General features: G+C 40.4%; 1 protein-coding gene across 2 annotated transcripts in view; it reads left to right on the forward strand.

Moving 5' to 3' along the window:
* The first annotated feature begins 7,010 nt into the window (after positions 1–7,010).
* The window catches only part of SPOPL (speckle type BTB/POZ protein like), a 37,513-nt gene continuing 16,759 nt past the window's right edge, over positions 7,011–27,764 (forward strand). The window contains exons 1-4 of one of the 2 annotated variants that reach the window (XR_012777010.1): positions 7,011–7,277; positions 24,896–25,031; positions 25,204–25,325; positions 25,586–25,737. Coding sequence is in view for 1 of the 2 variants with exons in the window: in XM_075511393.1 (XP_075367508.1) it covers positions 24,954–25,031; positions 25,204–25,325; positions 25,586–25,737 (352 nt within the window). In the remaining variant the exon portion in view is untranslated. The remainder of the gene's footprint in view (positions 7,278–24,895; positions 25,032–25,203; positions 25,326–25,585; positions 25,738–27,764) is intronic. The other variant, XM_075511393.1, reaches the window with a different exon arrangement.

Raw genomic sequence — 27,764 nt, forward strand, 5'->3', positions numbered from 1 at the left:
ATTTTCCCATAGAAACTCATACTTATTGCACAGGTTACGTTACTTTGACTATTATTATTCACATATATTATTATATACATATATATGTAAGTATTGCTTATTATCTAGTGTACATGGTCCAGTACACTTTTAAATTAACTTCATTAATTTAAATGAGGACAGCTGCACCCTTACATCTTATCTACTTAAACTTTATAAAGACCAGATCAATTATAGCTAATGGTGGTGAATAAAGTTGTGTACATTATGATTTTGGGGGGATAGTGAAATTGAAAAATTAGAAAAAACAGCCAGTAGAATGCTTACATTTCTCAGGTATAAAACATCAAAACATGAGCTTTCAATTTAAAAATTACATATTTCTCCCCAAATCCATTTTTTAATATGTATTATTTCCTACAAAAATTTGCACAATAGGAAAAAAAAGGCAAATAAGAAAATTACAAGAATGTTCTTCTAGAAAACATGTAGACTTGAACAAAATAGGCAATTGCATGTGTACTTCATAAATCCATGTATAAATTATATCAATTGTGCAAAAATCAGTAAATATCCCATTACCTGTCCTGTACATTTGGCAGGTGTAAAAACAGGCATTTACTGAAACGGCAGTGCTGGTTTATTTTAGTCATTATTAAAAGTTATACATTTAGTGCTCCATACTAAAAATGTTAAGTTTGCAAAGAATGACAGAAGACCTCAGCCCTATAAAATGTTAAGTTAGAAGGAATATTGGGCTTTTACTATGCGTAGAGACAACTAAGCCGAGTCCTATCATGAAACTCAAGAGAATTTGGGGAATATTGATATTGAAAATTACTCTTGTGAGTAGTATAATTAAGGATTTTGTTTATCAGCTAGGAAGCAGGAGGCCATTTCAAGAGGCAACACCACAGAATTCTTGAAAACAAAAAGGGTAATAAAGTTCAAAACAACTTGTCTTCCTTACATTCTGAATTGAGATGTGGTTTTTCCCCTCTAAATGTGCCTTAGCAACATGATCTTCATTCAGTGAAGAATCTGTGATTCTTCTGTGAATCTATTTGTATTCTCTCTGAGCCAACTGAATTATGTTCAGATGCTAGTTTTATCTGAATTTATAAATGATGATGTTTGGGGCCCACATAAAATTCAGAACTTCATGCTTGTTCTTCCTTCTATGAAAGTGACTTTTAAAGGCATTTTAAAAGTTAGTTGGTATTGAAACAAGGAAAAGACTATGCATTTGTCTTCATTATCAAATTTATGAGTATAAGCCACAAAGCAAAATTTGCTCTTTATCGTTGCTTTCTGGTATAAAAAGAAGTTTCCACACTCTCTGAAAGAAAAACTGTGTAGAAGGGTATGCCCCTTTGTGTCTCATTGCTTTTTGGAGAGCAGAAGGGAGTAGAGGAGGAAAGATTCGGCACTACATTTAAAAATATAGGGTTTGATTTTACTTTTCTTTGGGAGAGGAGAGGAATGCTGATTTGTAAAGAACTTAAAAGAGGCTTTCTCATCCTTTAGCAAGATCTGAAAAGAATCTATTAAATGCACCAAAAAAACCCATCTTTCCCACTAGAGACTGTTATAAAAATTTTACCGCATCCAGGAATGTATGTAGTTTCCAAGTTACAGCCTGGGAAACTATATTTCTAAAGAAATCAGAACAAAGCACAATGGCTGTTGTAGTTCTCATTTTTAATTGTACACACAACCAGCAGTACTGATTCCTCTATTTCGACTGCCTATCACTTCTCATTATGAAAAAAGTCTCATTGTACGCATGCACACAGGGGGGAAAGAGTTGTTTAATTTGAAAGACCTGTAAACATGTCGTGGTTGCAGCAGGAAACATGAACTTGGAAGCAGTAGTAGCTATCAGGTATGTGTCTTATTGAGCATATCGAGTAATACCACTGGTTTGCCATCTTATTTGTGATCCTCAGTGACACTGCAATGGCAGTGAAGAGAGAGTAAAGTAGAAAGAGCCTGGGACACAGCACACAGTCATACAGTCATAGATGTGGAGTTCTAGCAAATATGAATGAATTCAACAACTTATACGTGCATGAAGGAAAAATAAGGAAAAAAAAAAGGAAGATTTGTAGAGGTGGATGACTGAAAGGAATCTGGGAATTTTTTGGACAAGAAACTGGTGATAATGTGTTAGAGAACACTGAGGAGAAACTAATGGAAGATGGTCAGCAATTTGCAGCAGGCCATTCTGCAGAAAAATTACTGTCATGTAGTGCTGCAACCAGCCTCCAGTGAGTTTTATGCCATTACCCATTAAAGAAATATCCATAGGAAGAGAGGATATCTGCTTTGAAGTCCTTACTACCTATTTTAAGATGTAACAGTGAATAAAGCAAACACAGAAAGAGAACCTGAGGGAAAGGAACAGGACAATACAAAGCAAATTCTATTTAGTAATTATTTTTTAACGCTATTAAGATATAAGCTTCCCTTGAACTAAAATGTGTTGCAAAGCTGACTAAAACTGGGTGGGAAACGTTTGCCTTTCTTGTGAAAGTTAGAAAACTCAAATGTTTTCACATTTCACATTTTGGATGAAAATCTTTTAAGTGTTTATTTATTTGTTTTGAATGAAAGAAGAAAAGGAAGCTCACACAGAGCAGCTGCTGAGCTCAGGCAAACATTGGAAGTCCCAAGTTCAAGTCTCTGCTAAAATTAATGTTTGTTTATACAAAGTATAAACAGGAAAGAACAGGGAAGATTCCTATTGCATATCAGCCAGTAGCTTGGTGGTTAAGGTTTTATCTGTGATGTGAAAGACAAGAGATCAAAACTCTCACTGAATCAGGAAAAACAGAGACTGGAATCTGACTCACCTAACACTGGTAGGCTCTTTGCTACAGACACTGGAATGCTGTTTATTCATACAATCTCACCTTCCTCCCTCAGAAGAAATTGCATCTTTGCTAAAACCTTTCTGCCAAAACTAGCATATATTTTACAGTGAAGATTGCTGGTTTCAAAACATTGACCTTTTCAAGTGAAGACCCATTCTGTTGAAACATTACTGAATAATTTTAGAACTGTATCACTAACTTGTACGAAATGAGTTGTTTGTTGCAGCTTAACAGGTTATATTATTTACCTTTTCAGGAAGAAAACCTAGAAGGAAAATATAAAAAGAAGTTAAGGTGGAAAAGTCAATCTAAATTGGGTATTGCCTTAATACCCTGGACTTTCAAATTCCAAAAAGCAATTCAAATTCCAAAGCCACTATATTATAAAAAGACTAAAAGCTTCCCTGCTGAAATTTTATACACTTTTAAAACTGTCCATAAAATTGTGACTCATATCAGCTACATCAGGCTTTGCATTTACTTAATGCAAAATCACCCATACATCTTGGCAGTACATTTGCAATGTTATCTGCTTGCTCTTTCAAAAGTAAATAGGGTAGAATAAAATAAGATATTACGGATTTATCATGATTCCTCCAGAAAGTGCTCTCATTTGGACAACAGACAGGAAAGGAAAACAGAAAGCATGTGACACTAACACTATCTTGGGTTGTTTGCCATTGATTTTTCTAGCGTAAGTTAATAAAAACAATTAACTGGATTTTTAAAAATCAATGAAATTTATATTCTTGTCTTGAATTTCTTTCAAAAAGCTTATTTTAGTGATATGAACCTGTTGTGAATCTTGAAAACATATTGCAGCAATGTGCTTACGTGCATGTGTATGTGGGTATAATGCTTCCTTTCACCAAAAAGATCTCAAAGAGGTTTACAATGAATCTGTAATTAGGATATATAATTTCACCATTGAAATGTGGCTACCTATTGGGTAGAGAATGATTTTCACTTGTAAATTCACCTTGCAAATCATTTCAATGCATGTTTATATATGCAACTACTTCCCTTAAATCTGTGGGACTGCTCATATGCCTGATACTGAAAACAATGTATTTTGCATGCTCTGAGAGTTGACATCATCATGTACAGCAGCTGAATTCAGACAGTTCACCTCATATCACAAAACAAGGGTGAGGAAATCTGGTCAATAACCTAGAATAAATTCTCTCTTTCAAATAGAAGCACAGGAAATCTGTTGTTTAATATACAGCAGACAGAATTTGTATTTTGAAAGGTTTATCTAAGGTGAAAGTCCCACCAGCCTGAAACCTGATCACCCTGGAAAGAGGAAAGACTGTATTGCCTGCCCAGACTAGAGCACTTAAAATCTCCAAATCTCCTTTTATAACTGTATGTTAACATGCCTCCTTATTCTTTCTAGGAGCATTCTTACGTAAAATTATGCTGTAAAGAAACCCCTAAGAATTGTTAGGTAAGGTGTTTGAAAAAGTCAGCCCTCAAGAAGGGATCCAGATTGACTGTAGTAGAAGAGTATCACCAGTTGGACTAGATGGTCATAGGTCCCTTCCAACGGAAATTATTCTATTCTATTCTATTCTATTCTATTCTATTTCTATTTCTATTTCTATTTCTATTCTATTCTAATATGAGGACTTCCCACTGAAGGATGGCACCACCACAGTGCAGTGGAAACATTGCTCTGTCCCAGTGGAAGCTGGGTGGAAAGGACATCTACAACAGTGTTTTTCTTCTTTTGGCTTTATCTCTTTTTAGACGATAAAGTAACAAAGCACCTTTCCCTGAAAAGCTTTGAAAAGTATAAATACCCCCAAGTTTCTGCCAGAAAGTAGTGTATATTGTAAGTGCATATTCCTATGGGGCCTCCTGCCTCGTTCGAGAAAGTACGATCTAGGGCATTCACTGTGGACGCAGGAAAGTTTGGTTCTCCCTCTGGAGAGAATCTTTGTTCTCTAAGTGTGCTTAATCATTTCACCCTGTCTTGTTTCTCTCTACCATTTTCTGCCCTGTCTAATTAGATTATAAACTCTGTGTTTGTCTCATACGTTTTGTAAAATGGCTAGCATAAAGGGCCACTTATCGCAACTGACCCACTAAGTGCTGCCATAATGCAAATAATACTGATGCATCCTGACGTGACAGTATTTCACCTTAATGCGACACAAGAGGCTGGTACTATATGGTGCACTTCAATGTAGCGCTGAGAGGAGAAACAAACTCAGGGTACGAAAATGGGAATCTAAGGGGGAATAGCAGGGAATAGGACTGAGCAGTGGATGAAAAGTACAGAAAAATAAACTTCTGTTAAAACCAACTGGAGACTCCAGATCTGGGAAGTGCTAGTTGCTTTGCTTGGCAACCATTTACACGCCCTTCTGTGGCATTTGCCCGCACACACAAGAATATTATATATCTGAGGGTGAGCAAAAGAACTTCTCAGCCCAAGGGATGCATAAACTCTAATCTCACCTTTTGTCTGCTGACAAATACGCGTTTTTCACAACTTCTGTTAACGATCCATCTTTGCGGACTTTCTCTAGAGCGGGATTTAAGGGAGATGGCAGTTAGTTACTCTATACAAAGGTTCACTTGGCTCACTGCTTTTCCTATGTGCTAAGTTGCTCTGTGTGAATCGTAAGATTCCCATTACAGACTCTTCAGTTAGAACTAGGAATGCACCCCATTTCCACTAGCAGAGATTGAATTCTGTCTTGTGAAAACGTGGATATTTTTCTTTTCCCATTTGCAACAGCATCTCCAAGCACTGAAGTACTCAGCTCACAGTACCAAGAATCCTGATAGCCTGTGTTCTACTTGAGTCTCATACAACCAACAAAGGCATACTGCATTTTCTTCTAAGTAATGGGCCATATAAAAGCTAACAGCCTGGTCCTCCTCCAAGCATCCTGTTCAGCTAAATGGAATAAGTCCTGCCTGTGGCCATAAAGCTATTTCCTACAAGGACTGGTATGAAAAAGACTCCGCACAAACAAAAAACGCTGAGCCACACAGTGCAATGTTGGACAGGTTCCTGAAATAGTTCTGAGTGAACTAGTAATACCAAAAGCAGTATGGCCCTGTCAGCGCAGTTTTTCTCCGCAGGATGAATTATCCAGGGCTCTGTGCCTCACTAATGCAGTCGTATTGATTTTGAGACCTTGCTAGCTTGGGTATCCTTACGCAGCACAATGCTGTGTGTATGTATTCTTAGCACTCATTCTCAAGGGAGGCAATTAAGGTGTCACTGAGTCCTAATTGTCTCCATAGACGAGATCTTCCTTAAAGCCCTGGCCCTTAGAAAAGCAAAACGAACCAAAATAAATTGCGGAAGTTTTATTTCCAACCCTCCACAAAGAAGTTTGCAGTACCGTATATGGAATTTACAGCTACAACATCATTTATTTTTAGAAGCAACTAGGAAGATACATCAATGATTTAGAGAAATTCATTCCACCTGGGCTAAAGGAAACAGATCTGACCGACAACTCTCAAAACTGTTGGGTGGTGAAGATACGTGGGAGGGAAGAGAAGCGCCCTAGGCCGGGGGCTGTTCAGTGACAGACTCGAAGCCCACGCCTGTGCCAGCGTGGAGCAGATCTGTGCACCAGGTAAGATGCTGAGAACCCAACATCAGCACCGTACGTGGGGGAGCAGTTACGTAGGGCTGCTTCTTGTCAGGTCCTAACACCTGGGAGCAGATGGTGCTCACGAATGTCATTTTCAGGTTAGCTTCATCTAAAAAATAATTAAAAAAAAAAAAAAAAAGGAGTCCTCAGAAGCCCCAAGTCCGTCCCGCAGCGTGAACCAGCCGGTAAGCGGGGCTGACGACCAGGCACTTGCTTCAGGGGAGCTACTCCCCGCCCCGAGACCTGACACGACGAACCCCGCCTGGCCCCTTCCTCACCCGGAGCCTTCTCCGCCGCCTCCTCCGGACACCACGCGCCTGCCCGCGGCCGCTCGTCCCCCCGCCCCGGTCCCCAAAGAACGACAGGGGCGCTGCCGCCAGCCCCGCTCCGGCCATCGCCTGCCCGCCTCAGCCGCCCGCGCCCCCGCCCAACGGCCGGCCGCGCGCCCCGCCCCCGCCCAACGGCCGGCCTCGCGCCCCGCCCCGGGCGCCGCGGGGGAGGGGGCGGGGCCGCGCGCGAGGGCCCGGATGGAAGCGGCGCGGCGCGAGGCGGCGTGACCCCTCCCTGCCCGGAAGTGCGGCGGCGGCAGGAGCGGCGGCAGCGGGGCCGTACGGGAGCCGCGAGGGGCCGAGCGCGGGGGAGGGGCGGCAGCAGCGGGTCTCGGCGCGGGCAGCGATGCGGCTCCGCCACCGCCCGGCCTCGCCGCTTCCGCCTCCCGCCGGGCGCCGGTGACCGCCACACCTTCCCCCGCCCCGGCAGTATGAGACCCGCCGCGCCGCCCAGCCAGCGCCGCGCTCCGGTACGTACCGCCCCGGGGGGGGTGGGGGGTGGGGGGAGCGGCCGGGGGCGCCGCCGGCAGGCGGGGTGTGTGGGGGGGAGGCCTTTGTTGTGCTCGCCCCTGCCCGTCGCCCGTTGCCCGGCGGGGCGGGGCGGGCCCGGGTCCCCCTGCCCGGGGCAGCGGCCTGCGGGGCCCTTCCCCCGGGCCGCGGGAGCGGCGGGGAGGCCGGCTGCGAGCGGCGGGCCGCGCTGCTGCCGGCAGGGCCGCTCCCGCGGCCGCTCAGCGCGTCGCCTGTGCTCTGGCGAAGCCTCCTGGCCCGCGGAGCCGGCGCTGGCCCGGCACGCACACGCCGAAGGGGCTGGCGACTGGTGGTGTTTCCACGTATGTAATCCATACCTTGGGCAGGACGCGCTTCGTAATGGGCTCGTGCAGGCCCTGGCATGAGTGCTTCCAGCTGCACGGCTGCGGAAGGCGTTCCTGCGAAAGAGTCTTTAACGTTTTCTTTTCCGCGTATGCGCTTCTTATGCGAAACTGCGATGTGACAGTTTGTCCTGGGAAGTTCTCATCGCGTAAGAAAAAAAAATTGGGGCTTTGGCTCCCTTCTTCGGGCCGTGGCAAACTTTCGGGGACGCTCGAGCGAATAATGTTTTAAGAGCTCGTGCTCGATTCATCCGTGCTGCGTGCACCATTTTCTACGTGGTCAGGAAGTGGGGTTGACTAACGCTGGTTTTCACCTGGTGGTGTCATCTACTGACATTCGCTGGAGTCCGGTGACATTTGTGTCATATTAAGACTGTTTTGGAGCAGTAGTAGTTGAGAAGGAGCATAAAGAATGGAAAAAAGCAAAACAAAGGAAACGATGTGAGCGCTGTTGATGAGTTCACAGTATTTTTTTTTTAGCTGCAATGTACTAAAATCAGTTTATTTTAAAATGTAGCTTTGCTTTATGGAGATACTCTTAACTTGTTTTCTAAAATGGTGTTAAGAGTCACAAATAAGAGTATTTGAACAAAAAGGATTGTTTCTAACCTCCTGCCAGGAAGAACAATCTGTGAGAGTCAAGCTGGGTCATTCCTTACTCTTATCAGGTCTGCAGAATGCATTATTTTGATAGATATCCCATATGGTTAGAAGAATTTGTACCACAGTGCTGCTGAAGCTGAGCCATTTGTATGACTGCCAAGGCATTTTGTTTAACTGTTAAAAAAAAAAAAAGGGTTTGTTCCTTTTTCTGTTTTTACTAAAAACTATTATTTCTGGAAGTAAAAATCCCTTCTTAGAGGGACACTTAGCAGTCTCTGTCACTTCTGAAAGTATTTTACCTGGCTTCTCTATCTGGGCCTCCTGGGATGTGTGACCAGGACGAACGTAAATGTTTGTCAAGGATTTCCAGTGTGTGTCTGCTGTACAGTATTTTTCCTCCACTCTGTAAGTGGATATTTGCTCGGGAAAGGGAAAATAATGTTTAAACAATATGCCTTTTGTATATAAAGCTGCAAACATGGCAGGGTTTGGTGCATCACCAGAAAGTACTTTTAACTCTTCTGGAAACCTGAGATTTTAAATATCCAGAAATATCCTTGGTGTTATATTGCCTTGAAACAGCTTTCTGCCAAACGTTTAACTTCGATACTTTGCAGTCTGCTTTTAAACTGTCAGTGAAAATAAAGAATTACATTCTGAACTTGCATAGGCGTTGTGAGCTACTTGTTGCTATTAAAAACTTGTATATGCTATGGGCAAATATGAAATGAATTTGAAAAGCCACCAGGTTTTTTCTGGCCTAATCACTGGTTTCAACTGTCAGTGCATACTGCTTACAGTTCTTGGATGTTCAGTTGAAAGCGCATGTTATAAAACCTTTTTTTCTATATGTTGTGTTTATCTGTTAATTTTTGTGCCTTTGAAAGCACCTAAACGTAAATATACAGGAGAGATAATGAAACCAGTTGTCATTAAAAGCACAAGTTAAAGTGGAAAAGAAATAGCTGAGGACCATAATAGGTAGTGTAGTTAAGACTTGCATGTAGATCTCATTGACTTCTCTTTTTATTCACTCTTCCTTGGTTTTCTATCTGCATTTGTGGTTTTCCCACTCTTACAGTCTCTGTACATCTCTACTGTATCTGTTCACTTTTTTTCTCTTTACATCTTATGCCCTTGTAGGAATGGTTGTAGTTAGAAATTTGTCCTGTTGAATTTGTTTCCAGGTTGTGGGGTATGCTCAGAAGTAGGCTTCTGTGTGTCTTGTGTTACAAAACTACCCCATCCCTCCTCCCCCTGTTGATGACAAGTGGATGTTTGTGATATTTTTTTTCTGACAGTTTTTTGTGACAGGCTCGTATGGTCCTTATAGGCATTTCTGTAAAAAGAGTCTACAACATGCTGCCCTTTTTGCTTCCTGTGTATTTGGCAAAACCCGGCTAAGAGTAAGGAAAACTAAATGAGATCGTTACACTTATTAAAAGCAGTAACCTGATACTTGTAATCATAAAATCTTGTGATCTTCAAAATACCGTGCCCTGGATCAAAACATTAGTGCTTTGAAAAGTGTCGGTGTCATTCCCTTCCCACTTCTTTTTTAGGTCTTCCCTCACTACTTATGTTAAAGCACTTTGCCTTCTTAAGAGTCACAGTTAGTGCTTCCTTACCCATCTCCATCAAATCGGCTAATATGCCACACAGTCACCTAATGATAGGGCAGCAAAACAATGTACTGATGATATATTAACGTGCAAAATTGCGTGGTTTCAGAAGTCTGTTGGCATAGTGAAGTTGGAGGGACACGTAGCCCTCTCCTAACTCTGCAGAGGTCATCAGGCTGAGGAGGAAGAGCAGTTGGGTAGCCAAACAGGCTCTGTGTTTTGTCATGTGTGCCCTGGGCCCTGCATTTTTAGGACAAACTAGAAGGTCCTTGCCTCTGTAGTTGCCTACTGCCTGCTCCATCACATCGGAGGTGTGTTCTCCAAGAGGCTTTCATACCTTAGCTTTTGCTTCCCTTTCCTCCCTCTGCAAAAGGCATGCATATTCACAAGAGACTTCTTCCTTGCTTTGATTTCTTGAGAAACTTCCCAGTTTATGTCCTTATGGCACTTTGTTTCTATTTCTTCTTGTCCCACCCATGTCAGAAGGACTCCTTCAAATGGAAGTAGGAAATCTCTCCTTCAGTTTGTGCTCAGTACTTAGGGGAGAATTATTGCAACTGTGTGAGGGGTGGAGGTATTTTCATAGTGGCAATCTAGATGCTGTAGTAGTTGTAACTGAGAGAAGATGGTCACTTGCCCTAGTTCAGTGGGTTTCTTAAGTAGTGTGTATACTACGTTATAGAGTGTGTATTGTTTTGCATAAATTTTCTTTTTTTTGGTAATGTTTTAGCTATTAAACTTGTGTGGTGGGGCTGAATTTTGGCAGAAGTATATGTTCAGTATTGGAATGAGCTTAAATGGAAAAAACCCTCAACTCTCTTGATTCTATTTTACCCGAGTTTAATAGCTTTCCGATGTGGTTTTTGGTAACCTGGTTTAAGATTATTCTTTATCAGCTATAAAGGGTTTTTTATGTTCTTTGCAAAGAATCACTTTGCAAGCATGCGTGTATCTGTCAATGTTGTTGTGATCAGTGTTTGCATATAGCATTTAGGAAATGTAGTGGAAAGTGAGATACTCTTTCAGCTGATTCAGAAACTCATTGGCATGGAATAATCTAGAGAGCTCACATGTACAAATTCCCTGAATTAGATTATTTATCCTTGATACTGCCTTGTATCTCCCATAAGCCATTTATCACTTGATTTTTGTGAAAAATATTACACTTGACACTTTTCATTGGTTACTTGTCTTTTTCTTTCTGTGGAAAACATCAAAAATAGGTGACATAAAACAAGTCTAATATGTTATTTCCAGAACTTCACAGTTGCTTTAGTGAAAAAAGCTAGTTTCTTTTCCATGCTGCTTCTTCAGAGATTAAAGATGGACTAAGTGATTTCAAAGTGGACTTCCTGTAAAGTTGAATGCTAGGTGAATGGGGAGAAGAATTTGTGTTGAGTTCTCACCTCTATAAAAGAGGCTGCTGTATGTACCTGTAACCTTTTTTTTAAGCATTAGAAATGTCTAGTGTGCTCTCTGATTTCATTGCTAAATGTATGGAATGAAGCTGGCGGGTTTTGTGAGCACTTGCAAGATGGTAATTTACTTGTGTGTCTGTGAATTTTTTTTTCTGAAACAATTTTTTTTAATTGAACAAACTTCAGACCCCAGCTTGCCTAGCTGATAAGCATTATGTGAAGCTCTAGTTTGATTGTTGTCTTGCTGTAGGATTGCTTTAGAATAGGCAGCTGCTTAGCCTTTAATTAGTGGTACTTTATCAATTGAGTAGTGAACAGTCCGTGCCAGTTGCATCCACCTTTGTTCGTGTGACATTTGCTCTTTGCACTATATTGTGACTTGACTTCTGAAGTAGTTCAAAGGTGAATTATCATTTGATGTGTAATTTAACTGGCTGCTTTATAGAAAGAAAAAGCAATTGTGTGCCAGGGAGGATGCAACAGAGTAGCTCTTAGCGTAGGCAGTGCTGCTGCTCAAGGAGTAAATGTCTCCAGCAGTTGGGAAACTTCCAAAGTTCACGGGGTGGGAACCTCTCATTGCGGTACCTGCCTCCAGTTGTGCACTGGAGAGGATCACTGGGTGAAACTTGGGAGCCAAGCTTTCTCTTGGCCTCCTTCCTGATTGTTCCTTTAATGTTTATCCCCTCCCAAGAGCTCACTTACCAGTTGGTCAAGTCACTTGCAAAATCAATTCATAAGTAGGGTTACAAATGGAGATGAAGGGAATGCGGGGGGTGGGGGGAGAGCGATGACTTGCACTTGATTTCTTTCAAATGGCTTGTTTTCCTGTGTATTAAATGTTTGGAAAATTAATTAGACTTGAGTGTCTCCAAAAGGGTTTGGGGTTAGTTGCATCAGCTGTTGCTTCCTGAACAACTGAAATTACGTGTAGGTGCAGAACTCATTCTGGCCAGAGGAATAGCTGGTATAACTTTCTCCTCTGGAGTCATACTTTCTAGTTCTCTGTTCCATGTTGACTTTCTCTTTGGAAAACCACTTCTCCCAAAAGTTTTAATTTTCCTGGCTTTATTCATATTCAGTTGCTAATTGATGGATCTGTTTTCTCCATCAGCATGGCCTGTAGCCTGTGAAGGACAGCCGTTTTCAATATTTGGAGTTTAAGTAAAAAAATCACTGGTTTAAGTTGAAATCTAAATACAAGCCATTTGTTGCTTTGAACGCTTAATGTATTAAACTAATGATTGAGATTAGCTAATAATTTCATAAAATTCTTTAGAGGAGGTTCTTATTTACTGTCTGCAGCATTTAACATAATAGGGCTCTGAATTACTTCATCTGTAGACATTACCTCAGCAACAAAACAGCATGCTTTGGTGGCAACTTTTCTTAAATTTTAAAACAGATGCATTCCTTGTTAATTTCAGAGTCACTTGTTTGTAATTGAAACTCTGGAAGATAAAATCAGAACTGTATTGTAATGAACTTAGATAACAAGTGCTTGATATAGTTTGCTCCAGCTTCTGGAATGGAGCGATATATAATGGTAATATTAAACTTTAACTCCTTTTTATGAACGTCGTGTGTACCAGTGGTCACACTGATACTTACGTATCAAGTTGAGCAACTGTTCTTGTAACAGAGGACAAAATACAGTCATTTCAACTAATGTGTCTGTGATGTATGTGAAGTTAATTGCAGCAGTTATTTGCATACATCTGGATTTGTACCTATTTTTAGGTGTTTTTTCACGCGTTCGGAAAGTTCTGCTTACAGTCTGTATGAACTCATTTAATGACTTGAGTCATACTATTTCAGTTCTGGAAATGTTATGCTAGAAACCAAATTGTCTGAAATTCTCAAGCTTTGTATTGTATTCTGTAATACCTTGCTGTACTGACTGTTGAATTTGGTGTGATCTTACTCTTAGGTCTGGTACTGCATTTGGCGTATAGTGGTTCCAGAGGAATAGAACGTATGAAATCCAGTGTTGATGTTTTTTTGATCTCCCTGCAGAATATGTCAAGGTGGATTTTGCTTGTTACTTATGTGCATATAGCAAACTTTCTAAGTTCAAAAATGGCAGCAGAAAAATATTTGTGTTGCAATGGGTGATATACTTTATAAGAAACTGAAACTTCTTATACTGAAGAAGTTTGCATAAATACATTTTTGCAAGTTTTGCAAAATATGCTGGGCATATTTTGGGTTGGTCTGAGGAAGAAAAAAATACAGTAAATACATCTGGAAGACTTGAATTAATGCTATTTTATCCTACAAGAGGCTTCTGATTAGAGGAGTTCCTGTCTTACTTATGGCAAAAGGTGCCTTCTCAATAATGTTCTCCTAAAGTGTGGTTGTTCTTGTACAAAAAAAAAAGGGGGGGGGAGCAAGCATGATATAAGTAGAGGTGGAAGAAAAGCTACATAGGTAGTAGCCTGATCAAAATTTGTATGTGGTAAACTTTGTGTCCAGAGTTAGATGATATGATTAGTTATATTAAGATTATCAAGCAAAATCAACCTTTATTCTGTAGTCAGTAGTTTTGAATATTGTTTTACAGGCCAGGCATAATTTTTAATAATTTAAATAGCAGTTGCGTTTGGAAAAGTGCCGTTCCCTCCAACAGTTGTGAGACTCCACTCACTGAGTGGCGAGAGGAAAAATATATGGCAGTAGCATCATCAAATGTTAGGCTGGGTTACTAATAAATTATAGTGTCTAAGCCTTCACAGAGGTTTTCGGAGTCACTTTTAAAGATGGGCTTGTCACTTGGTGTTAGCTGACTTCTTGATTTCCTGATATTAAATTGCATTTTTTCCTCTTGTTTGTTTTTCTTTTTTGTGAAAGCAATTTTCTGTGGCTGCACTGCAGGCATTGCACTGCGCTACATTTAACGAGGCGGCCTCGTCAGGATGATTCACAGCAGGGTTATGTCTCATGTGGACAGAGGCAAAAAGCAGCAGACTTGTGTCCGCATTTGGTCTGCCATATTTGACAGCACCGAAGGTGAAACCAAATCTATTTACCTGCCGTAGCCAGTGGAGGACTTTGCAAGCCCTACTGTGCTAGGGCATCAGCATAGCAAGGAGGGATATTTGGCTTATTCAAGCGTAGATGTCAGTGGGCAATTGCCTGGGTGGTCTGCAGACCATGCAACATGCTTTCTGGAGGCACAGCTTCTGGTAATCAGGCAGCTGGCTGCAGTAATAGTTCACGGCATAGCGGTTTGTGGATTATGTTGCCAGCAAGAGCCTCTTGAAGGCAGCTGAAGCAGTTTATGAAAAGAGAGTTTGATCTGATAGGACGGACTGCCTCTTATCAACCCCATTCCTTTTGTCAAACTGAAATCTGCTTAACTGTGCCTGGATTAGCCAGACCACCCCAATAGCCTTACGCCAGCCTGTTTGCATTGTGTTTACCTTGCTGTTGTTTTTAAACTTTAGTAAAACAATCTACCTGTAGAGGAGCAAACTGATGGCATGAGGAGACTGTGCTGAGAGGGGGGAAAAAGTGAGCAAACATCCTGTTCAACAAGGTGTGAGTAAGATTTTGCACATTCACACCGTGGTACCTAGGGCTTTTTGCAAGACAGCATTTTTCCTATAGTTGTGAATATTGTCTTAGGCCTCAATTTAACCCTCAAAGAGTTTGCACAGGTTTTGTCAAGTGAGCAGGTGACATGTTAGCCTTTTGGAGAAAGACCTGTAGCAGAGGAGCCTGGTGGGGAGTAAACTGCACCATCCCCTGCTCCCTTTCCCTCTCACCCCAGGTAAGCTGTCCGAGGTTGCAAATCGGAGCAGTGACTTTGGCAGTTTCAACTGCTGGCGAAGCAGCAGGGCTTGGTGTTGCAAAGCAAGAAGTGGTTATTGCTGAGTAGTCTTTTCTTGTGAGGCATCAAATAGTTCAATGGAAATTGAAAGCTATAGAAATCTTTTAACGCTCAAACTAATTTTAAAGAAATAACCTTTGTGAGGAAAAAATGTGAATACTGCTTTTGGTCTCTGCACTTACTCTTTCTAATCCATAATTTTAAAAGCTTATGGCTGCTGAGTTTGCTCAACTTGTCTGTCTGTCTAGAGAGTTAGGAGATACTTCGAAAATTTTCTTCTGTCTTGAGCAAGTAAGACTGTGCTGTAAATGGGAAAAGTTGTAGGAAACTGCAAAGGTTTGAATCGCTTTTTGTTGTGGAAACATGGAGCTTAAGCACATTATTTTGGAATTGTTCTTAAATCCAAAAGTATAAGCAAAACAACTAATATGTGGATGTTTTTGAAACAATAGAACAGGAGAGATTGTGTACTTGTCTTTGAACTTCAGAAGTTGGACTTGATGATCTTAAAGATCTTTTCCAACCTAAACGATTCTATAATTCTATAAACCAGTCTCTATTAGGCTGAACTTTAAGGATTTTCTTTTTTACCTCTGTGTGTGTGAACCTGTTCAGTTGCAGTCCAAGACTGAGATGTCAAGTTTTGCTTGTCTTGATGGCTTTCACCACGTCTTCATATAGCTATGCTTTCAGAGATTCCTACTTCATATTCACCAAAGCAAGTGAGCATGCAGCTCTACCTCTTGACCTACCTGTCTTTCCTAGGATGTTGCCTAATCAACCGTTGTGGGTGAAACTTAATACCCTGTCCATTGAAATTAGTTCAGTTTCAAGTCTGGGAGAACTAGCATCAAGTGCAGTTTGGTCCTCTGGCAGAAGTGAGTTTTGGGGTTTGGAAATCATGTGTAGGTTTTTTTCCATTTCCTAGCATAGAAGTATCAGTTGTTTTTTGCACAAAGTGCACTCTTTGCGACTGGTTTGGTAAGAGGCATTGAACAGGCCTGAGATGAGCTGTGCCTCTCGACATTTCCATGAAGGTGCAGCTGTGTGCACAAATTTGTCCACTGTTTGCTATGATAGGTAAGAAGGCAACAAATGAATGATCAAAAACCTCTCCTGATAACATCTGTGAGTATGAACTTTTGGCTGCTGAAAGCAGTTGTACCATTTCAGTGTGAACTCTCCAGGTGATAATCTGCAGCAGAGGTTAATGAGGAGACCATTATGCTGCTGTTGCTCTGTACAACTTCTCTGCAGCGAATGAAAGCACCTGTCCCCAGAGTATAGCCCAGTGCTTTTCACAAATCTTACGAATATAAAAAGAAAAGAAAAACAAAACACCCCAAACTGTGAATCTGCTGGAGAAAGATATTTTTTGTTACAATTGAAGTTAGCTTTCTGTTGGCTAATACGGATATTTGTTTCACGTGCAAAAACGAAAGTCAAGATTAGCGTTTTCAATTTGGTGAACTCTTGATTGTGTGTGACTGAAGTATTTAGGGAAAAAATGTCTTCATTTAATATACTTTCACATGCCAATGATTTGTTTGAGTAAGAGTAATGGAGTGAAACTAAGGAGGGGAAGAGATCACTTTGGCTGTATACCAGGAAAAAAACCCAATAGCAATAGATTATTCGAGTAGAATAGCTTCCCAAGAGGAATCGTGGTGGAAATACCCATCTTTCGGGTCCCATAAAACTAGACTGGGCAATGAAATTGAAATACACTGTAAGAAATAATCTTGCATTTCTTCTCCAGGGAAATGCATAGATGACTCCTGTAGGGAATAGTCTAGGTTATCTAATAAAGGAGCATAATGGGTTTCTTATATTGCAGAACAACAATGCAAGGCTAATGCTGAGGGATTTTTATTAATAAGCTTGGATGATGTAAACTAGACAGTTAAAGTTCAAGCTCTGCTGGGCACTAGGTTTTTCTCTCAACTGAGGTAAAATTCAACTTTATTTTTCAAAGGCTTAGGATAGGAAAGAAAATTCAGAGAAAAGCCTGAAAATTACATGTACTCACCTTTACAGTTTTTACAACTGATAGTGTAATCTTGCTAATTTTGAGCTGCTGACTTCAGTGTTATCAGTTATAGCTACACCACCATCCTCCTGAAAAGTTGGGCATTTCACATGTGCTGGGTTTTGCCTTGCTGGGGCTTTTCTGCTGGAACCACCTCGAGGATGTGCTTTTAAATTCTGGAGTCTTAGTTGCAGCTATTTTAAGATGTCTCTGACCCCAGCTGCCTGCCCTATCTCTGCTGGAGTTTAGTGTCTCAAGCAGGGGTGACAGGGGATGTATATGTAGTTTCTCAGCTGTCGTGGTCCAGTCCAGGGTAGTATTTTGTTCTCGCTGGAGAACTGTGGAAAGTGTTATGAATTGGCTTGGGGTGTGGGTGCTGAAGTGCGTGTGTTTCTGCTGGCTGGGTGGTAGCTTCCAGCAGAGCTGGTGGATGGCAAGGGTAAGATCTTAAGCTTGAAGCATGTAGGAGCAGGCAGATTTAAGCCCCAAAGCCAGTTTAGGTTTGTGTAAACTTGGTTGCTATTGTGTGGTTCCAAAGCAACCCTATACTTAAATAAGCATTTTTTAATATTATGTTAAAAAAAAAACAACTTCTTTTTAACTATTATAGACCTCTCACTTCTTCAGTAAAAGTGTCATAGGCCTTTCCTGTGTGTAGCCCAACTGCTATTCCCTTCCGCTTGCCCTGAAAAGGAGACATTTTTTTATGTTAGAAGTACTACAAATAATGTAAAATGTAGTATATCCTCAACTTATAGTTTTTCTAACTTAGTGGGGTGGATATATATGACTGCAATTGTTTAAGTATTAGTAATACTGTTCAGTCAAATGTTGCAGTGGTTGATAGGGATTAAATTCAATAAATACTAAACACTGTATTTAAGTTTTCTAGGTATATCTTGAGTCTGTTTTTGGAGAAGCAAATTATGATACTGAACAAATTGGAAAACTGCCTATGCTTAATATACCTTTCAAATGTCTGTTATTGTGTTGTGTATCATCCAGCAGAAAGTTGAGTTTATTAGTTAGCTATGTAGGAAATGCACAGCAATTCTTTCAAAAAGATCAGTTGTGAAGAGATGCAAATCCTGCTAATTAAGAAACAATCTTGTATTTTACAAAGTTCTGATTTTTTTTTTTCTACGAGTAATGTCTTATGAATTTTTGTAAGCATCATCGGCTTACAAGGCAAACTCTTAAACAGAAAAAAATGGTCATTTTCTCTCTTCAACTGGATATTTTTAAGTTTCTCAGATTTGGCGTGAAAGGTAATGCTCTTGTGTGGATTTGAGCAGCATTCAAGCCAGGTTAATCAGCCACAGCGTTTTCATGCTACTGGATAAACATGACCCAGGTGATAGGTGGCTGTTACAAGAGTCCTTCTGACCAAGGAGAAAGGGGCACGGCTTTCTTGGTTCTTAAACAGTTTGGCCGTCATAAGTTGATGCTACCTAGAAGTGCACAAGTCAACCGGAGCATTGCTTCAAATGGGGGGGGTGCAAAAGTAACTTGATCTGGGGCCTTAAAATGTCTTTCACTTCAGACTTAACCATTTTGATCTGGTTGGTTTGTTTCCTCCATCTTTAGCTTCATATATGTTCTCTCTCACCCAAGAACTGGTAAGATAGTGAACCTTAAAGCAATTCAGTATTTTTCCCAAGAATTTGCTGCCTCAGTAATTTAAAAAACAAAACTAATTTCTTGAGTAACAAATACTGATAGATAGTATTATATATAATATAATACTTATATTACTTGTATTATACAGTATTACACATTATTTTATTCACTGGTGATCGTTTAATGAGAGGAAATGAAATCAGTATCTCTGTAGCTAGAGCATGTTTATTTTGAATGGGTTTTTGGAAACTGATTTTATTGAATTGAAGGCTTATTCACTTCAGGGCTTTTTTTTTTTTAAAAACCCAAAGTTTTGGCAGTACAATTACACAAACTATACTTGGTTTCTGAATTAGGAATTTACTAGGAATAAAAAGTTGGAGGAACAGGGTGTTGTTTGCCAGTTAACCTTCAGAAGGTGATCTTTTATTTCAGCCAGTGATGAAATATCAATATTTCCAAAGGAGGAGAAAAAGCCTTGGATTTCTTGAAATGTTCAGCCCCGTTCGGAAAAAGACTGTCACCATTCAAATGGAATATGCAGTACATGCACGTGCGATTTGTTGCTATGGTCATTTATTAGGCTTTTCTTAGAGACTGCTAAATGGTATTAATATTGGTCACTCTTAGACAGCAAGTTACTCTAACATTTACATTAAGTTACTCTAACGTTTACATTAGCTGTTAAATGCCTGAAGTAGTTTGTTGGGTAGAGATATTTGATGTTTCAGGCAGGACGCAGGCTCCATAGCCTCTTTCTGGGACTGTGTGGAGACTCTGTCCCATCATGGTTTGGAAATGCACCACGACACTGCTGTTAAATGTTGCTTTGTTACCCAGTTTCTGGACAAGACTTGAGAATAAGCCCGCACTGTGCCAGACTCACTCATGTTCAGTTATAGCATGTGGATGAGATGTTGGAAGTCCTATGATGGGCCAAAATACAGACAGCCTGGGAGCGAAACACTTTGATTCTGGAGGCTCAAGCCCTGGAAAGAAGGGGTAGCAGAGAGAAGAGGGTCAGCAGGAACTGATCATCCCTTTCACAAAGCGCTTTCCTTCTCGCTATTGAGGGAGCAGGGCAGGGCCAGTGATTTGCTTCGTGAACTGATCTGTGGGTTAGGTTCTGGCAGGCTGGATTTGACTCTGAGGGTATGTTGGATACCCTGCAGAAGGCAGTTTGTCTAGCCATTCCTGGCAGTAGTTTGACTGTAATACCTTATTTCAATACAAAGATAAACCATTGCTGTGGTCACTGGTTAATGTGCACACCTGCTTGTATGCACCTGTTACACTGTTATTACTCTGAAAGAACTATTAGGATATAGTTGTTGGACTGAGCTTCTGCTCTTAGACTTGAGAGCTGGCAAAAGATCATGTTAACACTTAGGGCAATTCTTCAAATAGGTTTATGAAGTGTTTTGCAGGTTTATTATTGGGGGAGTAGAAAATTCCTCTTTGTGTTTATATGCATGTGGTACTTTCTTAATGAACTAGCCATTTTTTCAGTGAAAAAGTTGTTGAGATGATTCCAACACAAGATGTAAAAGACTGGGAATGTGTTCTTGTCTAGCTCTAAGAGGTTGAAAAGTAACTTTACTTAGAGTAATACTGACAAATATTCAATTTCTGGGAAGGGAAACAGGATATGTTTGTCTGATGAAATTCATGTTATATTGGTATATGAAGTAGCTTTGAATCTTAAGATCTCTTAAAAGTTAGGAAAATGGAGAGCTGATGCAGCTTTTGATGAAATTTAGTGTAAATATGTTTTTAAGGAGGGTAGCCCATGCTTTCTTTACACTCTATGTGCAGGTAATTAATTGGAGACAATCAACTTCAGATGGCTTGAAGTTTAACACACCTATTTGTTGAATAGGAAAGTACTTCAGTTGATTCCTAAATAAAATGTGCTTTGAGAAACCACTTTTTTGTCATGTTATCTCTACCTACTTGCCCACTACTGCTCTGCAAGTAGTACTCGGCTCCATGAAGGTCCTGATTTAACAGAGACTGCTCTATTTGGCAGAGTGATTAGCAGGTGAAACCAATACCTACCTTAAGAAACCAGCAGAAGAAGTGATAAGCCCATCATGTTTGGGGTCTGGGAGTACAGGTTAAGGAAAATACCTTTGAGCTTTTCTTTCCTCTCTTGAAGTAGGACAACGAAAGCAAACTCTCAGTGTAGAATCATCGCTGACTGCTGCACCGCATTCAGTCTGGGTTTATCACTTCATTAAAAAACTCAAACAAACAACAAAGGTATACATCTCTAATTTCCATTTTGGAAGCTAGAAACTTTTTGCCCTCATCCATTAAAACTTGTTTTAGTATTCCCAGTGCATGTTTCCTCTGATGGTCAGAGACTTCTGCCTGGCAAAATGGCCACACTGACTGGTTTGTTAAGCCGTGTCCAGACAGGCATGGCATTGCCTGAAAACTCTTGGAGTTATTGCCTGATAATGTCCTGTCACCTCTGATGCTTTGTTCATGATAGCCTGCAGAGGAATAAATGCAGGTTGTAGCATGAAAGTTGTCCCTCTAAGTTGTTTCCTCCTGCAGATAACAGGCCTGTCTTCCTGCACTTCATTGATTTAATTCTGCCCAGTCATTCTCCGACTGGTTTTGTGAACTGCAGCGCTGTTCCCAACCATTTGATCTAATAGGCTGTGATGAGGGTTTGGTACTTGAAAAACCTTTTTGTGGGAGCTGATGACAGTGGCTAATCAATGATTCATAAACACTTTCTTCAAAGTACTATTTAGTCTTCTCCCCAAGCAGAGTACACAAAGAGTGAGTATATAGGTGCATCTTTCTTCTCTCCTTCAGTCTGCCCATGCGAGGTCCACTTTGCCCTGGCAACCATCGGTGCCCGCATGAAGTGGGTAAGGCACTGGTGGCCCGTTCGGTCTGGGTGTCAGCCTGGGGACTGAAAAGATCCGTCCTTCCCCGAACGCCTGTACACTTCCCGATAACATCTTTGAAGCTTGTGTTCTCTTTCGCCTTGTAGTTTTGGTAAATATCCCTATGTCCCCACCCAAATCCTCATTTAATGAATTAAGTAAAGTGAGGGGCAGATCAGCAGTACTGCTAAACTGTTTCCCTGCTGTTCTTTAGCAGTCTTTCAGTATGTCTTAACAGAACATCTGATGCTCTGTTAATTCGTTCTCCATTGTTCAGTTTGCTGTTGGTTGGTTTTACTTTTTTAAAAATTATGCATTCAGGCATATTAAAAAATAAGACTGCTCCTCAACACAGGCTCCCAGTGTGATGTCAAACTATTCAAAGTTCTTGCTTTCTCCCAGTTTTCTCAATTTAAAAATTTGATTGCCTTAGTAAATCGATGCCAAAAAAAAGTGAGATACAAATCTGTTCCTCAAAGATGTATCAGGAACTCAGGAAAATCAGTTGTCTGGTCCTGATGCTATAATGAGAAACTTAGAAAAACCTGAAGCTATTCAGAAGGATCTGAAAAGTGTGCTTAAGTAAAATCATGGCTTCTGTCAGAACCTGAAATAAATAATAAATGCCACATAGCAAGTGGAAGCAGCCTCTGAAGTACAGACACCCTTGGTAGAACAGGTACAGAGACAAGGCAGTGAACCAACCTGAAAATAATTGAAAATAACCACCTTTGCTTAAATTCTCAGTGAATCAAGCTGATTTAGCTGTGAGACAGGAGGGGGCAGATAACTACTGGTAGCTGGCACAAGGTCACTGGACACTTTCTAAAGAGGATACTATAGAGCAGTTATTCTCAGCGTTTTTCAGTTTAGAGACCCCTTGAGAGCAAACTTGGCTCAGATCTGCTGCTCCTTCGTGGTTACTAGGAGCTGACTGGTCTAATGGACTGAAAGAGTTGAGGAACAGATCCGAGATGACAGTCCTGTGCATCTCATGCAAATGACAAAGTAAGGAATGGGCTGTATTTCTTCTTGGTTTAAGCTTTGGAGAATTGAAGAGCAGCAAACAGGTTCAGTAAGGCTGAGGTAAGCTGTTCTAACACTTTCAGGATATGGTTCTGTGTAAAATCCCATCATGTATTTGGGTAACAGCTTCAGTTGTTACCATTGAATAGGATGTGCTTCCAGAAATAATGGTAATATAAGTACTAATATTTGCTTTACGAAGGAGGGATGTTCACGTGTATCCTTCCCAGGAATTTTGCTCTGGGTGGTTCTGTACAGAGAATCAGACCAAATTGTAAACCTGTAAACAAAATCTATGTAAACACAGCTTCCACAATACACGTGATTCCTACTTAAAAAAAAAGGGGGGGGGGGGGGGGAACAAGTTCCATTGTGTTAAATTTAGGGTAGCTGTTTGTTACTAGTTTTCATTTATGGAAAGTACTAATTAAGTACTGAAGATTGCCATAAATAAATACAAGTTCTATTTGGAAAAAGTCACTTCTGAGAGGCAGGTGAATTGTACTTGTGATTACGCTTGAATGTCTCCATGATCCATATCTTGCAGGAGAGATATTAAATGATTTTTCTTCATCTTGTCATAGTAGATCTGTTAGTAGAAGTTCGTTAAGGGATCTGATTATATAGCATCTGCTTCCTCATCTGATAAAAACTGAGAATTACTTTTGTTTTCAAGGTTTTATACATTCGTGATTCAGAGCCATTCCCATGTCAGCAGGCTTTAATGTGGAAGGGCTAATAGATATCGCAAGTGAGTGAGAAGACGTACCAGAACGGCAGGAGGGAAAGAGTCCACTGAGGATCATAGTGATTCACGGAGAATTCTTCTTCCCGTAGGAATAATAAACTCGTTCACATCGTGACTGAATTGTATGTGGTCTTACAGTGTTGTCTTACCAATGTTTGCATAAAACTTGTTCCTAAGTGTGTAGCCCATCCCCGGAGGAAGAGTTCCAACATGACTAGTGGTGTGCAAGCGCATCTTTTCAGTAAGACAATTAATGCTGTTCTATCGCAAGTGAAAAGACCTATATGGTGAAGTACTCAAACCTTGCAGGAAGATTGTAGAGTTCTGGTGTTGCTTTAGTGATAGCAGAAGATTTTTAAAGAAGCTTTCTGTACAAAGAGAGAAAATGTTTTGTGGCAGAAACAATTGTGACTTTCATCTGGTTTGTTCGGGGTTCATTTCACTTCTCTTTAGCAACTTAATGGAGCTGCTAAGTGAGAAGCTGTGCTTCTGGCAGGAGCCTGTCTAAAGATGACAGCAAACCTTACCTAAAGGAGAGTCAGCCCAGTAACCCAGAGCTACCCTCTGACAGGCCCGCCTTCTTCCATTAGTTATGTACAAAGGCTAGTGCAAGTAGGCTGACTAATTATGTGTCTGTAGCTAGATGTGATGAATCTGGGCATGTGACTCAATTTCTGATGGGCAGGAGAAATTGCAGTGCTCTGTTAGGTGATAATCTATAACAAAATTGCTTTATTTGCTACTGGAAAGTTCTTCAGAATTGCTGAGTTGACTTAAACTGTTTTTCGGCTTTGTGCTTCGACAGGGAGTGAGCACATGGTTGTGGTGATTATAGTTCTTCAGTCGAATCTGTTGGTATTAAAGATACAAGGCAACCATGAAAGGTGCATGAAGAAAATGCTGCTTTAAATGCAGGTTTAGTTTCTTACCCTCCCTTGAGAAATCCCAGGATTGTTTGAACCTATTCTACTCCCAGGTGGCTAGGTGCTCTTTCAGGACTGAGTTATGCCTGTGTGGACAACTAACGCATTGGTACTAATAACCGAGTGCTCACGGGGTGCCCTAGTTACTCTCCAAATCAAAGGAGAAGATCCTGAAGAAAGTTATAACATGACTGGAGTGATCAAGGTAGTAATTTGCAAAGGTCGTGTTGAAATAATGTCATTAGTGTTATTGTATGATGCATAGGCACTTACTTTTATAAAGTATTGCATGAGGATTCAGCCTGCAGATTTTGAGTGCAAGTGGTCATTAATGTGTGACACCTAGCTTGTCTAAATACCAAAGCCATTGTCCTCTTTTCAAGTTGAATTTTCAGATGCATCGTTGTGTAAACACAGTAATATGGATATCAAAATATGGAACTTTTTCACACTTAAAAAGGGTGAACAAAATGTATGAATTACTTTTTTTTTTTTTAGGAGAATTACTGACGTTTGGATTGCTACCTTGATACTATAAACCTGCAATAAGTTGGCAATGTCAAGGGTTCCCACCCCACCTCCTCCTGGGGAGATGTCCAGTGGACCTGTGGCTGAAAGCTGGTGTTACACACAGGTAATCTACATAAATTATAATGGCTTTGTTTTCTAGTCATAATAATTTAAAAAAAAAAAAAAAACAAACCACCTAAAAATATTGAGTTGTGCTGACAGTCTAACTAGTTCTCATATTTAATGCTTGATAGGTAAGTTAAATTTTATTGACATTTTCTACATCTTTTGTTCAGGTTAAAGTAGTAAAATTTTCCTACATGTGGACCATTAATAACTTCAGTTTTTGCCGAGAAGAAATGGGTGAAGTTTTAAAGAGTTCTACCTTTTCATCAGGGCCAAATGACAAAATGAAGTGGTAAGGTCTTTATTCCAGCAACTGCTTTGTTTTTTGTTTTGTTTGTTTTTCACTCACAAAAGTCGCAAAGTTAAATTGAAAATAAATATTAAAACTTGGACATTTCTTGAAGTTTTACTATGGGTATGCATTAGTTCTAATTTCAAAGTTTCAACAGTCATAAGGGAAACATTTGTTTTGGTAGCATTTATCTTACAAAAATATTTCTTAATTTATTCTGGGTACGATTTTAAAATGTACAATTTCTGCATTTCTTTCAGGTGCCTGAGAGTGAATCCAAAGGGATTAGATGATGAAAGCAAAGACTACCTGTCATTATATTTGCTTTTAGTCAGTTGTCCAAAAAGTGAAGTCAGAGCAAAATTCAAATTTTCCCTGCTGAATGCTAAAAGAGAAGAAACAAAAGCAATGGGTAAGGGAATCTTAACGTATTGCAAGTGGATTTGTAAGAACATCCCAAAGAAAATCGGTGTTGTGATTTTTTTTTTTTTCAGTTGAGAACAGAATTTAATATTGAGGTAAACTTTAAAATATCTTTTTAAATATCCTTTTAGAAACTTACTTAAAAATCTTGTTAATGTTTCACCCATTTCTGATCACTGAGCTATGCTAATTCTATCCTGAGCAGTATAAATTATAGCACGTTACTAACTGCTGTCACTCCAGGTTCTTGTCACTTAGCTTTTCTAGCAGATTATTCTTGCTTCCTGTTAGTAGGGGTGTATTTGCTTGTTTCTAGCTACAGTGGAAGTAGGTGTTTGATTTCCATCCTTAATTAGGATAAACATGCATGGTTGGTTTTTTTTTTTTTAGACACTCCTTTACAATGTTTTGGTCTATTTCATCTGATTTACACTGTAATCAGTTTAAAAACATGAGCAGTGTACCCAAGGAATTAGAAGACTTTGAAATAATTGGTGATTTCATTTAATTGCCTTCTTGGTATGAAAAATTTATGGCTCAGTTTCAAACTTACAAGAACAACCTTCATTGGAAACACTTTTTGGGAAAGCTGGAATTCTCATGAAAATGTGTCATTTAGTACTGGTCTACACTGAGTTTGTGCTGTTGCTAGTCCTGTATATGAAGAATCTACTTTTCTTCCCTCCTCCAGGACTTAAGAGATCTTGCAGGGTGTGTTCTGTTGCAAGTTCTGAATTTCTTGGAAAAATCTATAGTTCTCCAGTACTCGAACCCAAAATTCATGCTATTTTTTCCTTATGTTCTTGTAATCTTTAAAGTAAATCCACAAAACTGAGTTCAAATCTAAAAATTAAATGGTTGGACTTTTGGGGGAGGAAAGTAGATGTATATATTTCACTCTATTTATCCTCTTCCACTGATGGAAGTTGGTTGCTTCAGTCCGTGCAAGCCTCCTGGTTCTGGAGCATATATGAACAAAGCTACACTTTTATACATTTGCTGGATCATGGCCTTTGGCTTGAGACAGTCTTCCGGTCCAGTAGTGGATCAGTGTGTGTAATTAAATGAAACTGCAGTGTGTGCATCAAAAAATATTTTGAGATAATCATAGAACCACAGAATTGTTGAGGTTGCAAGGGACCTCTGGAGGTTGTCTAGTCCAAACTCCCTGCTGAAAGCAGGGTCAACTAGAGCAGTTTGCTCGGGACCTGTTGTGCTTTGAGTATCTGCAAGGGTGGAGACTCCACAACTCATTTGGGCAACTCATTCTAGTGTTTGACTAGATGCTGCTGGTCCTTTTTTGCCTTAGGCGTTCATTGCTGGCTCTTGTTTGCTTGTTGTCCACCAGGACCCCAATCACCAGTCACCTATTTCTTCCTCATCGGTAGGTTTGTAGCAGACACTGAGTGCAACATTGCTCACGTTGGCCTGCCCTCTAACCCTGAGCCATAAGCTCTTAGCTGGCTCATCATCCATCACGAGGGAGAGCTCCACGCATTCCTGCCCTTCTCATGTAAAGGGCAGCTCCCTTGCCTCACCTTCCTGGCTTGGCCTCCCTAACGAGCCTGTACCTGCCCACTGCAGCACTCCAGTTGTGTGAGCTATCCCACCATGTCTCTCTGAGGCCAAGGAGATCGCAGCCCTGCAACTGCACACAGACGTCTAATTCCTCCTCTTTCTTCCCCGTGCTGTGTACATGAGTTTACAGGCACTTCAGAGAGGCACTCAGTTGTGCTGATTTCCCAGAAAAAGTATGAGAGCTTTCTTTGTAATGCTGTCCTAAATGAGGAACAGGCAATGTAGGATGGAAGGATTTTGAGAATCTGAAGATGATGTGCCAAGTGGTACTCTAAATGCTAAAAATTACAAGGTGCTAAAACCCAAAAATCCTGTGAGTAGATGTGTCTTCAGTTTCTGCAGTAGTAGCTATCCTGTATTTGGCACTACAGGAATTATAAACATCTTTTAATTTTGGAAAATTACCAACAGAAATCTTATTTCTTGGGCTTTCCAGCC

This window comes from Mycteria americana, chromosome 9 (assembly GCF_035582795.1).
Source record: "Mycteria americana isolate JAX WOST 10 ecotype Jacksonville Zoo and Gardens chromosome 9, USCA_MyAme_1.0, whole genome shotgun sequence".
NCBI classification, from domain to species: Eukaryota; Metazoa; Chordata; class Aves; order Ciconiiformes; family Ciconiidae; genus Mycteria; species Mycteria americana.